The sequence below is a fragment of the Typopeltis vanoorti genome, chromosome 20, assembly GCF_054136105.1.
Source record: "Typopeltis vanoorti isolate ZY-2024b chromosome 20, IOZ_Tvanoo_1.0, whole genome shotgun sequence".
Lineage (NCBI taxonomy): Eukaryota > Metazoa > Arthropoda > Arachnida > Uropygi > Thelyphonidae > Typopeltis > Typopeltis vanoorti.
The window spans coordinates 18561734-18577146 of NC_143568.1; the positions used below are offsets into that span (position 1 = coordinate 18561734).

Here is a 15413-nt window from a genome sequence, read left to right on the forward strand (position 1 = left end):
CAGTGCAAGGTGGGTGCCTCGACTTCTCTCTTCAATTCAGAAGAAGCATCATGTGACCTGTTCCCACAAGTTTTTTGAGCTTTGCCAAGGGAATCACAGAAATATTGGAATCCATTGTCACCATGGATGAAATCATGATCCTTTATTATGATCCTCTTTCCAAGAGGGAAATCCATGGAGTGGTGCAAACCAGATGATGCACTGCTGAGAAAAGCCAAGGTCACTCAGTCCACCAAGAAGATCATGGCAACAATCTTTTGGGATTGCCAGGGAATTCTCTTGATTGACTTTAAGGAAAGGAATACTACTGAATATTATGCTTCACTCCTGCACAAACTATGTGATGCCATTAAGGAGAAGAGACGAGGAATGCTGAGTCATAGTGTTCGCCTGCTTCACGACAATACTCCAGTCCATATGACTATTGCTATGAAGGGCTGTGACTTTCAGGAGATTGAACACCCACCCTACAGCCCCAGATCTAGCACCCAGTGACTCTTCTCAAAACTGAAGAAAGATCTTTGAGGAAGAAAATTTGCAGATGACAATGAGGTGAAAGACAGTTTTAGACCATTTTACAGACAAAAGTACAGATTATTTTTTCAAGGGCATAGAAATGTTAATTTAAAAATGGGAAAAGTATGTTGAATTAAAGGGAGATTATGTTGAAAAGTGACACAGTTGTTTTCTTTCTATCACCTCTAAACGTTAATCAGGCTGGAAACTTATGGAACCACCCTCATATATGAATCCCTCTGACAAAAGTTGCAAACTTGTTAATGTTTATTTAGGCTTAGGGCAGTGTTTCTCAACTTGGGGCGTATGCCCCACAGGGGTGCAATTTGAATATTTTGGGGGACAATTAGAGAATGTACATGTATATATTATACTTTATATTTTATCAGAACTTGGCTGACTATTATGCTAGAGGGGTGGCATCAAAATCTTTGAGACGTTGAGGTGAGGTTTCTTGTATCCTAGATGAGGTTCATACTAAAATTTAATGGAAGGAATACAACATAAACAGTAGGCTGTCTTTTTTAGATATTATAATCATATTTCTGCCCATTGGCACCTTTTCTTTCTCAGTTTACAAAAACCCACCTACACAAGTAGATACATACATAAACTTTCCCATCATCCCCCTTCTCAAGAATACGGTTTCATCAAAACTCTTGTTAACAGAGCTTCCAACTTCTATTCCATCAAGGTTTCTCTTACAGCTGAACTCATGTTTATTCACCAAACCTTCCTTTCAAATGGTTCATCATCATTTATTCATGTAGGACTGAGGAATTATATACAAGAATATTCATATAACAAAAATTCACGGAGTTAAAATCTATTAGATGGAAGTGGGCCAGGTTGCTCTGTTTTGTGCCAAATGGTAAATGTCAGATGGTTCGTGAGCCACATTTTCAAAAAGAAGTTTACATGTTGCTTACATATTGTCAAAACTTTCTCTTCCTCTGTGTCCATTAGTTTGCCCTGCAGAGAGTAAGAACACTGAATGTAGGTGAAGGTAGATGTCTAAGTTGATGTCAGATATTAACTGCTCAACGAGCAGTTAATATCTGATACTCTGCATCTGGTCACCATATGTAAATATGGCTCAACTGGTGGTTTTGTACAGACAAATTTTGATATTTGTGGTTTTTTTGATATTTGTGAAATTGGATTTCCAGATATTAGTTAGACTTTTATGGAATATACTGAAAATCATTTACTTCTTCAAAATGTGGTCATTTAGCTTAATATTTCCTTCTATTCTTTTGTTTAGAACTTTCGTTTTACTGCTGTTGACTGCAAGCCCAATCACTGTTGCATTTTTACATAAGTTATCTAAGTGGTTTTGGGTGGTCTGAATGTTAGTCAGTACATTATCATCTACAAACAGAGACTGCTTATGTGGGTTAGTCCAGCTGAATCTTCAAGTGTTATTCTATACCCATTTTCTGTGAGCCTGAATACATAATGAAGGGTAATAATAAAAAGATAGTGCCAAAGAACTCTAGTGGAAATAGGAAAGCTCTGAGTCATCTTTTAACCATTACTCTTGCATTGTAATGCCATTACTATTCCCTATATCCAGGGCACTTCAGAAAAAATAACCAGAACTTTAAAGAGATATAATCTCTGTACTTTCAAGCCTCATTTGAACTTGGCTTCAATTCTCCTCTCTCTCCTAAGGATCCACTTCCTCTGCTTTCTGTTTCAGATGTTTATAAGGTTCCTTGTTCATTCTACTTATCATATTATGGTCAAACTGGGAGATTTGTTAACATCCTCCTAGAAGAACACACAAAATACATCCACCATCACAACTATGGTCAGTCAGGTCTAGCCGACTATGCCTTGGGCATCTTTCACAGAATTAAATGGAATAAAACTATTATGCTTTATTACAACAAATACAAACTTGAAAGACTTTTTAGAATTGGCAGAAGATTTAAAAAACCAGCTTGATCTAAATAAATATGGTTGTGTTCAACTTTCCAATATTTGGGAAACTTGAATTCTTAGGCCTTCTGTTCAACTGCTAAGGCTAGCCAGCTGTACCCATAGAGTCTTTGGGCTTTAAGTAGTCTATTTTCTTCCACTTGTTGTTTTGTTTCTGTGTATGTTAAATTTTAATATTTTATTCCTGAAGATGTCTTTGTGACAAAGACAAAATATTGAAATGATTAAACCTGCTGTTTAATTATTTCTCTTTGTGCTGTATTCATTCCATTAAATTTGGAATTTAATTGGAATTATAATTGCAAACTTGTTGTCCATTTCTTGGATTATCTTGTAGCTGGGTTTAAAGGTTTACAGACTATCAGGCAAAAATGGATCATTCCCATCCCAAGTTTAAGCTTCCACTCTACTTACTGGAACTTAAACTTAGGGGAAAAAATGATCCATTTTGGCCTGATAGTCTGCAAACCCTTAAACCCAGTTACAAGGTAATCCAAGAAATGGACAACAAGTTTGCAGTTATAATTCTAATTAAATTCCAAATTTAATGGAATGAACATAGCACAAAGAGAAATAATTAAACAGCAGGTTTAGTCATTTCATTATTTCATTTCTGTCATAGAGACATCTCTGAGTTTCACATCAGGGACCGAAGATCTACCTCCTATTATCCACCAGTTATTGGGAAATCACCAAAATTAGATTTTCACAAACATCCATATCACACTAGGATTTGAACCTATAGGCAGTTGGAGATAGAGAGAATATCCACTTGGACAACTAGGCCATCTGAATGATTGCTGGCAAAAGGATTTGAAATGATGATAATGATAATTTTTTTTTTCCCTTGTGTGATGTAATAAACTTTTTGCTCTGGGGTCATTTTTAAAATTAGTCCCTTTTAAATAACAAAGTTGGGTAAGATTATATCTGTTGTTTGTATACCAAAAATGACTCTTGGTCCAACTGTTGTAATAATGAATGGTGCTACAATTTACTGGCACACTGTTATGAAATACATTCTATGATTTTCAGTCACTGCCTTTGTATACTGGGTGTGATTTAATTAAAAATACTGCTGAAGTAGCTGAAGCTTAGGCTAGTTCATTATACCTTGTACCACATGTTTTCAGCTGATTTTTCTAATTTTATGTAAGAAAAACAGTGCTACTTATATGTAAAACCAGTTAACACACCTTCAGTTGAAATACCCTTATGCTGTTATTAAAAAATAGGTTTCTTGTATCCTAGATGAGATTCAGGTTTGCTGAGTGGACAGCATATTCACTCCCAAACCAACAGAATGTAGTTTTGAATTCCATCATAGGCATGGATGCTTGCTTTTAGGTGGTAGATGAATTTAATCACCTGGTCTTTTTCCAACATAGGTGGTGTCTAATTAGGATCACCATCCTGCTTATTTGATAGTCTGAAGTGGCTTGAAAAAAGTTGCATGTTTTGTCTCTAGCAGTTTTTCTTGATTATCTATCCTTACCCCATCCATTGTACTATTGTACTATAGGTTTATAACTTCTTGTGGGTGGGATTCACACACACACACGTACACATGTGTGCACATACACTCACTCACACACAAGAAAGGGTATCACTGTAATTACTGTGTGAATAAAGTTTAGTTTTGAGAAAAGTTGGTTTTGTGTTAACAAACTTATATCTGATTTGAATTAGCTTAAAAAGAGAAAGAGAGAGAGTAGAAAGCAGACTTCATTGATAGTCATATCTTATTGTTTTCATTGTTCTCCTGTATTTTTAAAGACTTACTTTTGTTGTGATGTGACAAAACAGTTTACTGTTTATATTCTTTCCAGCACCTTTAAAAGTTCCACCATTAAGGACAGTAAAAGGAACAGTTTTAGTTGTTGGTCAAGGAGATGTTGGTCAACTTGGTTTAGGTGAAGATATTTTAGAAAAATCTCGATGTGTAGCTGTTCCTTTGCCTGCTGCTGTTGTCGATATAGCTGCTGGTGGCATGCACACAGTTTGTTTAACAGAGGATGGTGACGTAAGCCTATTTTTCTGATTAATTTTAATCTAATGAGAGACTGCATTCATTAGCTTGCTATCTGTTATGTATTTTCATGATTGGTTGTAATCTAATAAAATCTTATGTAAAATCTGATATAAATCTATTGTAAAAAAAAAAAAATGTAATGTTGCATTTATTTATAGGATAGATAATGTATTTTTATTTTTTCAGTCACAGTAATATAGTATAACTGTCATCCAAGCTTTGGCTATAAAAGGTTCCATATTATTTAATCTTGGGTAAAGCAAGCACCTTGCAAGGTGGGGGGGGAGTATATACAGCCAACTTTTAATATATAGAGATCTTATAGGGACCATAGAAATTGATTTTATAGTGAATATTTGTTTCAAAATGGCATTTGGAACTTTCACTCAGACTTTCTTTAGTAGGTGTTATGATGAGTGAGTTCATTACAGTGGCACTTTGCGCTATAGCGAGAGTTGATTTTACATTTAATCATATACTTTTGATGCAGAGTACCCTGAATGAAGTTTTTGAGACATCCATTTAATAGGGTTTTTATTTTAAGGCATCTGCTTTGTTTATGAGCATTGATTGAAGAATATTTGTCAAACTTTTACCATCCCATACACTCAAAGCACATCTGAAAATATATCTAGAATGCTTAATAAATATCAACTATGCACCATATTTAAACTATATGTCAAATTGGCAATTCTCATCCATTCACCTAAGGACAAACTCTCTTCTTTATCATATCCAGGAATTTATGAAGCACCCTGTTATAATAGAGAATAGCAACATGTGATATATAACATAATAATAATAACATATTGTATAGATTTATATAATTCTATATTAAATCTCCCTTTTATTCAGAAGCAGATATATATATATCTGAGAGACTATTTCTAGAATCTGCCAAAACATTCAGCTTTCTCACTTTACCAAATATCTGTGAGATTATCATATGGAAACCTTCAGTAAAATTCCATCAGTGCATCCATAGAGGGTGCCATTTAGGAACTATATGAACCTCCCTTTCACACTGTATTTGATTTCCTCTCATGTGGCTTACTATCAACAGACAAGAAGAACTGTTGACCTTGGTGAACATAAAAAATACATCCGGCACTATCGTTATGGCACGTTGGGTCTAGTAGACCATGCCTTGGATACTCCTTCACACAGGATCAAATGGAAGAAAACAAAAGTGCTACACAGAAGTCATAAGTCGGAGAGATTGTTTTTGGAATCAACAGCAGCTTTAAACCATACTCCAAACCTCAACAAATATGACTGTATAAATTTACCAGAAGTCTGGGAGACAGTCATTTTAATATCTAATTAATACTTGTTTTCTCTCTTTTTCCAATTTAGTTTATTGGGTTGGCTGTTACAATTTTTTTTAAAAACTAGTTTCACTCTTATACCAAATTGCTGTTGTTTCATTTACTGTGACAAACTCTTCCTGTGCTTTGAAGATGTTGGATATAATAGCAAAATATCAGCTAATAAGTTAATAAATATTACCTAGTTATCCTTATAGTCCTTATAAGGACTGGCTTAAAGGGGCGAAGCAAGAATGCTTTTCATCTTCCCCGTTATCTGTAGATGACAGTGTAGGGTTAAGGTGTTATTGAGCTATTAAAGCTCTGATCATGGCAGGAGGGTAACAGCAATAGCCGAGCCTCAGTTAGAACTTCATTGGCTACAGCATTGCCATCCATTACCCTCCAAAGGAGAATTTTATTATTCCTACCTAGTTATTGAAGTAATGCAGAAATCACATATGTCCCATATACAAGTAGTCAAAAGGTGTCACACCCGATTACTAAAATATTCTGGATTAGAGATAGATGTTGAAAGTTTTTTCACTTGGTTATACTATAAATTAAAGATGCCAAGAAATTTTATTTATGGTTTCATCCTTTATCTGAGTGTAAGCAAACAAAGTTTACATGTAAAGTATCTTCACGACTGGGCTACTTGTATATAGAGGTTTTGATAAAAGGCAAAAGCTGTCTGGGTTTTGGCTCTTCTCATTATGTATAGCATTATACATGTCTGTAAGGATACTAAGACAGTTGATGTAAAGTCATTGGCTGCTATATACCAGCAGCTCAGTCATGAAGATAATTCACACTCAAACGTTTGCTTACACTTGGATAAAGGATGAAACCGAAAATATAATTTCTTTAATCTTTAATTTATAGTATAACCAAGTGAAAAAAACTTCAACATTTATCTCTAATCTAGAGTATTCTGTGAACCATTGAGTTAGTTATTCACATGTGACATGATTTTGTTGCCGTCATTGGTTTTGTGAGCAAAGCCTTCTGCTAGAAGAAGTGTTAGGGTTACAGATGCTCTTTCCACAAAGGTTAGTAGGACAATCACAAACATCCATGCCCTTAGTGGGATTTGAACCCTCAGCCTTTTGGCTGGAGGGTGGATAGACTAACCACCTGGCCAAGAAAGATCAAAAACTATGAAGATTCTGTTATAAAAAAAAGTTGTGTATTTATAATTGTTTTTAATTTAAATTATTTTGAAATGTGCATTAATTTTTTTAATTATTTTTAATATGTCATAAAATAACAAGAAATCTGGCGTCTTGAAAATACAGTTATCCAGAACAGGTATTTTGTCTAGTCAGATGGAATTTTCTATAGAAAATTCTACAGAATTTGTTACTTTTTAATTATTAGGAAACGTATGTTTTGTAATCACATATTATAATCACACATTATAATATGTGATTGGCTGGGCTGGCAATTTGGGATTTAGCCGACCAAATTGTATTCTTACTGGTTAAACCAAAATACAAAACGATGATACAACATGACGAAATTTCATGCCGGCTGGGGCGTCGCCTGGTTAAACAAGCCCCCCCCCCCCCCCCCCCCCCCCCGTTGTTTTTGCCAGGGAACCAGGGCGAACAGCGAAAAGTCAGTAGTTACTGGAACAAATCTGAAAACACACCCCAACTCAACATCACCAGAGTTAAAGAGCGGTACTATCAACATAAGCCTGAATGGCAAAGAAATGGAGCTAGCTGAGGAATTAGATAAGTACCAGATCGACATAATAGGGGTGACTGAAACAAAAAAGACAAAAACTGGTGAGATCTTTCTGAGCAATAAATACAAAATTTATTACTATTTTACTTCTGATAGGGTTGTTTCCATAAAAGCCATGACTTTAGTTTTCTCCGTTGACATTTTTAGGCCATATTTTTGTATAATATTATCATTATGAACTGCAGAAATCAATTCATAATTTAAAAATTATAAATTGATTTCTGCAGTTCATCTTCAGTCTTTCCAAAGATGATCTGATCATCAGCAAAGATTAGTGTGTCTATTTTTGTATGTTGTTCTGAAAACCACATGTATTTACTTTTCTGATTACTTTTCCATTTTTTGATAATATTGTCCATATATATGTTGAATAATATGGGCGATAAAGGACAGCCTTGACGGACTCCTCTATTTATTGGGTTCCAAGTGGATATGATATCATTTTGCCTTATTGCTATTTCATTATTATGGTAGCAGCTCTCAGATGTAAACTGTAGACTAAAATACAGAAATATTATTGAAAAGAAAATGAAAGAGTTTGAGAACAGGAATCAAACCTTGGAGATTCAGTGGCAAACTCTGAAGGAAACATTGATTGATTCTGCCAGAGAGGCATGTGGTGAGGTTGTGTGCAAAGATAAAAAAATCAGAACTCCCTGGTGGACACAGGAAGTTAAAGAGGCAGTGAAGGAAAAGAAGAAAGCATATCAAAAGTTCCTGGCAAATAAGTCAGCTTTTACTCTTACAGAATACAGAGACAAATGTAAGAAAGCTAAACAGTGTGTAAAACTAGCTAAACAAAAGTCATGGGAGGACTTTGGCAAGAATATAGAAAATAAATATCAAGAAGGTGGCAAAATATTCTGGAGGTTGTTGAAGAAGCTTAGGAATGGAGGAAAGAGTGCTGTAAAAGGAATTAGAGATGATAAAGGTGAAATGAAAACAGGAGAAAAAGATATCCTTGAAGTATGGAGTAATTACTTTGAAAAACTGCTAAATGAAACAAGCAGTGATGACAGCACAGTGATAAAAAACACTGACCAGGCATGCAGTCAGGAATACATATCCATACTTGAAGTAGAAAAAGCCATCAAAGGCTTGAAATGTGGAAAGGCAGCAGGAGTAGATGATATTCGATCAGAAATGCTGAAGTATGGTGGTATAAGAGTCTTACAGTGGCTGCACTGCATAGTTCAGAAAGCCTGGACAGAGGGACGAATTCCTGATGATTGGAGTAGAGCTCTCATAGTACCCATATATAAAAAGGGAAATAAAACTGAATGTGAGAATTACAGAGGTATTTCCCTACTGAGTGTTCCTGGCAAGATCTATGCAAGTATACTTGAGAAACGGTTGAGAAGAATTGTGGAAGAAAAGCTTGGTGAAGAACAAGCTGGATTCAGGCCAAATAGAGGCTGTCAGGATCAGATCTTCACTTTACGACAAATAGTCGAGAAAGCATGGGAATATAACAAAGATCTGTATTTAAGTTTTGTCGATTTGGAAAAGGCATATGACAAGGTGCCAAGAGAGAAGCTATTCAATACGCTGCAGTTATATGGTGTCAATGGGGCATTATATCAAGCAATACTTAGTCTTTATTTGAGTTGTGAGTCAGCAGTTAGAATTGAAGGAAGTACAGGAAGATGGTTTAATGTTAAATCTGGTGTGAGACAAGGATGTACATTATCCCCTCTGCTATTCATTATCTATATGGATCACATTATGAAGGAATGTGGTATTAAACATGATATCAAAATTGGAGATGTTAATGTCAGCTCTTTGCTTTATGCGGATGATGTTATACTTCTAAATAAATCTGCTACAAGTCTGCAAGATTCTCTGACTAAATTGAATAGCTGTTGTAATAGATATGGTATGAAGGTCAGCAATAAAAAGACAAAGACAATGAAAATAGGCAGAATCATTGAAAATGTCAACTGTGTTGTGAATGGAGAACCTGTGGAACAAGTAAAACATTTCAGCTACTTAGGCACAATTTTTACTGAAGATGGTAAACTAAATATAGAAATAGACAACAGAATCAGCAAAGCTGGTATCGTGGGAAGTCAATTGAATAAATTCATATGGAATAAGAAAGAAATTAGTTGGAACACTAAATTAGCTGTATACAAGACTGTGTTCAAACCAATTTTAACTTATGGATCTGAGAGCTGGGTCAGAAGTAAAACACTTGACCAAAGACTAGAGACCGCAGATATGAGAGTCCTGAGAAAGATTAGAGGCATGAACAGATGGCATCAATGGCAATATCATATTAAAAATGAGGATAATTGGAAAGAACTTGACATTGTCAGCATCCAGGAATGCGTTAGCAGAGCTAATCTCAGATGGTATGGTCACTTAAATAGAATGGGAGAGGAAAGATTAGCAAAACAAGTGTTCTCTGCCAGGTTGGCAGGAAAACGACCCAGAGGAAGACCAAGATATAGGTGGATTGATACGGTACAAAGTGCCTTAGACGATAGAAATATAAGATCTGATAATGTTGGAGTCTTGACAAGTAACAGACTGATTTGGAGGAAAATTGTAGATAGGAAGTTAGTAATGATGTAATTTTTTCATGTAGTACTGTCATATCCTGTACACCCCTTGAGGGTACATGGCAGGAATTTGATGATGATGATGATGATGGTATATGTTTAATAGAGCATTGCATAGTTGTTCAAAATTAAGTGGATATTGAATAACACATTATTTCTTAGCCGAATAAGAAACTCTAAGATAGGAAATCTAATTTAAGAGTTAGATTTCCTATCTTTGAGTTTCTTATTCAGCTAAGAAATAATGTGATATTCAATGTCCACTTAATTTTGAATAATTTTACTTCGCCGAAGTGAAGCCTGTTGGCTCTTAGTTCAGTAATTGTATAGTTGGTTTGGAATGTATATTGCTTTAGAGTTTCCCATAGTTTATTTCTCAGAATTTTGTCAAATGCTTTCATATAATCGATGAAAGCTGTGTGTGTATGTGTTTCAATATTGTATTCTCTATGTTTTTCTGTAATTATTTTTAAGATAAAAGTATATACATGCTCTTCCCTTGCGGAATCCATTTTGCTCTTCTCCCAACTATGATGCTATATAGGATAATAATTTGTTTGTTAATATTTTTGCATAAATTTTGTATCCTGTATTGAGAAGGGTGATGCCACGATAGTTATTGCAATCTATTTTTAGACCTTTTTTATAAATTGGTATCACTAGAGCTCTACCCCAGCTTTTTGAGGATTTCTCTCTTTGTATATTTGGTATATAAATTTTAGAAATCTGATGTTAAATTCTTTACCTCCAAATTTAATAAGTTCTGTGTTTGTATTATCTTCTGGTGACTTGCCTGTTCTACTTTGTTTCAGGGTATCTTGTAGTTCTTCGTATGTAAACTCATCTGTATTACTGATGTTATATTTTGGGGAAGATTCTTGTGTCAGGGAGTTATCATGCCATAGCTTCTGGAAATACTCCTGCCAAGTTTCTAGTTCGGTCATATCAATTTTTGTTCTTTCTATTAAATCGTTATTCATTTATTTGAGGATTCTATATGTATTTGGGTCTTTTTAATATCCAGTCTCATTCTAATTTTGCTGTAAAATTTTCACACATTTCTCTATTTTGTTTCTACATGCTCTCTTTGCTATTGTTCTTTTCCTTTTATATTCAGTGAGTGATTGATTCATCTCTGTTTAAATTTAGCTATTTTTTATAAACATTGTTCATATAAATAGCCAAAACCTACAAGGGAATAGTACTGATCATCTCTTTTCCATTGAAAAAAAATAAATATATACAGTTCCTCATCTTGTATCAAATGGATAAACTGAAATTCACAATTCCATCATATTCTTACCATTTTCTCCCCATGTTACTACAACAGTTAAGACAGTGATTGAAAAAAAAGAGATAATCTATATCTTCAACTGCAACTAGTGACATCCTTGTGGATGGGTTGAGACATTGCTATGAAATCATAAAAAAAAAAAAGTACTCATTTTAAATATTTATTAATTTTCAGAAATACTCAAAATCATGCTATCACCAGTGTTAGTTAGTGTTGAGATCCACTGTAATGTGTTGATGATGCCACTAATTTTGATGTAAGGTGCATCATATATTAAAAAGACCAATAGATAATATTATAATACACATGCACAGACATTAAGATTTCAAATGCTTTTATTTGGGGGGGGGGGAATCATGAAAAGGCTTAAAATTTGTAGATATGATATTTAGTTGTATTTAGTTCTTATTTGTTAATTAGGCAAAGGCAAACTAACACTTACTCTATGGAGGCAAAAATTTTTTATGGTGATAGCATTATAAATAGCATACAGGCTTGCATACTTGTACCACAGATTATTGCATTACTTGAAAGATGTAATTCTAATGATGACTATTTTGTTTTCCTTCTTTTTTTTATTATTGCATTTTCAAAGTTTTGCTGACTTAATTGGCTACTCCCAGATTATTCCATGTTTCTACCATTGGCTAATACTAGTATCTGCCAGTTTAGTGCAATTCTTATTTTTATTTTAACAGCTTAAACCAAAAAATCAAATTTACATTAGAAGTAGAAAAAAGGCAGAACCATTTCCTTCCTAAATGTTCTCATTTCAATAGAAAATCATGGCAATCTTTCATTTGAAGTCTACAGAAAAAAACTCAATACCAGAGAATATCTACATGCCACGTTGCACTAATCAGTGCAAAACAAGTCATCAAAACTCTCAGATAGGACCATTACAATATTCAGATAAAAAGAAAAATAAATAACATATCTTAAGGACATTTTTCTGAAAAATGGATACAATCTCAGAATGATCAATAACATTTTAAATAAGCCATCACATATCCTAGGGCATATACAACAACAAGACAGATAAAAAGTTACACATAAAATAGCAAAAGTTTTAAACAGTACCACTTAAAATTTGCCTTTCGATCATTACAAAAAATATCTGTGATAAGATTGCCGAAACAACCTCATCCGCATCTTAAATGACCAAGAGTGTACAAAATCTTCTGTACTTACAGCATATGTTACGTTAGATGGGTTGATCTGGAGAAATCCGTCAAAAAGAACATATCAAGGATGTGTAGAAAAAATGGACAATAAATCAGGATTCGCATTTAACACCACATCACCAAAGAAAAATATCAATTAAATTGGCAACTCATTAAACTTTCATACATAGAATTCAACAGTGTTAGGTACATAGATTTAAAGAAACAAGTGAAATAATATGGTGTTGTAAAAATAATTATAATTTAAAATTCTGAATATTTTTACGTATTGGTTATGTTAGAATGTTTATTACTTTTAGTTTCATAACACGCATTGTCGGCACTTGCGATATGCCCGTTATTGAAATTGTTTTGTCAAAAATGATATGTAAAGCAGTTAAAAATTTATGTACTTACCGGACTTGAATAGTTGTGTTACTTTAAACAAATTTATTGTAATTTTAAATATTAAGTTTTGTGTTTTATGAAGACATTCTCTTGTTGCTAACAGAGACAATGAGCTAGCCATTATACCTAGTTTCAAGGAGTGCGCATGCTCGCTGAGAAGTTTGATGTGTGATTGACAGCTGATAAGGAGAGCGTTCGGTATCAGAGTAACGGAGAGAAAACAAGACAGCATTCGGAAAGAAATTAGAACACAGTCCGGCAGACATTTAGATTTGGAGGAAATTGAGTTTTATTTATGTGACAGTCGGAAGAAAATTAATAGTATATTCTGAAAAGGGAATCGTGGAACTATGAAGTTTTAATGTGGAATAAGTATTGATAAATAAATGGGAAATATTGCTATAGGCGTTTTAAAAGGAATATTGAAGGAAACGCTAATTGGAAGATTTACAGTAGATTCCGAAAAGGGAATCGTAGAACTGTAAATTTTTTAAAGTGGAAGAGTTAAGGCTATCAATAAACATTAGTGAATAAAAGAAGTTGCTATTTATGTTCTAAAGGAATGTTCGAGAAAACTCTGATTAATGTGTGCTACACGAGTGATGAAAAAGGATCCTGTGAAAATGAAGAATAAAGTCATATATCTTCGGAAAAGGGCCTTGACAGAGAAAGAAACTGGCTATGAACGTTTTGTCTTTGTGCAAACAAAGTGTTTCGTCTAGTCTTAAGTGTAAGTTTATTTTAAAAAAGGGCCTTGGATCCAATTAATTCTGTAGTTATAGTTATGTAAAATTGTTTGAAGTGTATATATATTACTTTTGTTTTATTAAATGTGTTTATTTTGTATTTTGGTCTTGAGTCAGTGATTTATTTGGATTCTGAAAGAAATAGTAAAAAAGAAGTCATTGCACCAATCGGAGTGAACCCTTGTGCAATAAATAAATATATAGGTACACTCGGAAATAAATTAAAAATAATTATTGAACAGAGATCATTTCTATATACAGGATTAAATTAATAAAAATCCTATATTTAAATAATGGCGCAGCCGGTAGGATTAATATTATGATAATATCCTCTATATATAAACATCTATATATACATATCTTTAATTATTAACAGTGTCCTACTTGATGTAATAAAACCCTAGGTCTCATCTTAAATCAACTATTAGCAGCACATATAAAAGACTTGATGATTAAGCTATGAAAGAAGTTATACAGTATATTGTAACAATGACCCATGCATTTGATGTCTCATTATGATTTTCAACATAGGATTAATATTATGATAATATCCTCTATATATAAACATCTATATTTACATATATCTAATCATTAACAGTGTCCTACTTGATGTAATAAATCCCTAGGTCTCATCTTAAATCAACTATTTGATGATTAAGCTATGAAAGAAGTTATACAGTATATTGTAACAATGACCCATGCATTTGATGTCTCATTATGATTTTCAACATCTATTTCAAACTTAATTTGAATAGTGACCGTTTTGAATTCAGAAATCTCCGTGAATACTTTTTTCTTATTTGTTTTTTTTTTTTATTCTGAAGTACATGAAAATGCTGTACAAAACTTGTTATTAAATAGTAATTTCTTACCAAGAAAGTTATGCATTGTACTTTCCAGACATAAAAGCATGGAAATATCAAGCTATGGAAACCTTAACTCAGAAGATATGAAAGTTTTTTTTTTTTTAATCTTAAAGGAAATAACTATTTCCTAAACTATTTCCTTTAACTAAAGGAATTAAATGAAATAACTGAATTTAAATTATAGTATAAAGAAATAAACTTCTGAGTTTATTTCTCTGTTTAAAGTTTACTTAATAAATATATTTGAAAGTAATTTTAGTATAGGGATATTTATTATTTTAAGGTATATACATTTGGATGCAATGATGAAGGTGCCCTAGGAAGGAAAACCTCTTCTGATGCTGGAGATGAATTCCTACCAGGGAAAGTCAACATACCAGGAAAGGTAGTACGGATTTCTGCAGGAGATTCCCATTCAGCAGCCCTTACAGAAACAGGAGAAGTGTATATATGGGGCAGTTTTCGGGTGAGTTATATATATTTTTAGTATAAATGCTTGATAACTTTCTTTTATGCAAACCAGCAATTTAGTTGCTTAATGTTTCTTAAAATCATAATCCCATGTCACTGTCAGAAACTTCATATTATGTTCTTTAGAAGTAGTGGTTTAAACAATGAGTAAATGAGTGAGAGAGTTATGATCATCTCTAAGATATGAAAAATTAATATCACCAGTGTTGTTGTGTGTACTGTTTTTGAGCATGGATTCCCAACATTTTTTCCTGCTGATCCCTTCATAAAAGCATTTCTGCCTCACTGACCCCCTGACAGGACTGATCTCTGAACCTCTTATTCTAATGCATAGTGTATCTAATCTTTAG

The 15413-nt window shown here is 33.5% G+C and overlaps 1 protein-coding gene across 5 annotated transcripts in view; it reads left to right on the forward strand.

Moving 5' to 3' along the window:
• The window catches only part of LOC150095263 (regulator of chromosome condensation-like), a 165630-nt gene that overhangs the window by 77822 nt on the left and 72395 nt on the right, over positions 1-15413 (forward strand). For all 5 annotated transcript variants that reach the window (XR_016550030.1, XM_090409791.1, XM_090409789.1 and 2 more), the window contains exons 4-5: positions 4290-4483; positions 14876-15058. Coding sequence is in view for 4 of the 5 variants with exons in the window: in XM_090409791.1 (XP_090265917.1) it covers positions 4290-4483; positions 14876-15058 (377 nt within the window). In the remaining variant the exon portion in view is untranslated. The remainder of the gene's footprint in view (positions 1-4289; positions 4484-14875; positions 15059-15413) is intronic.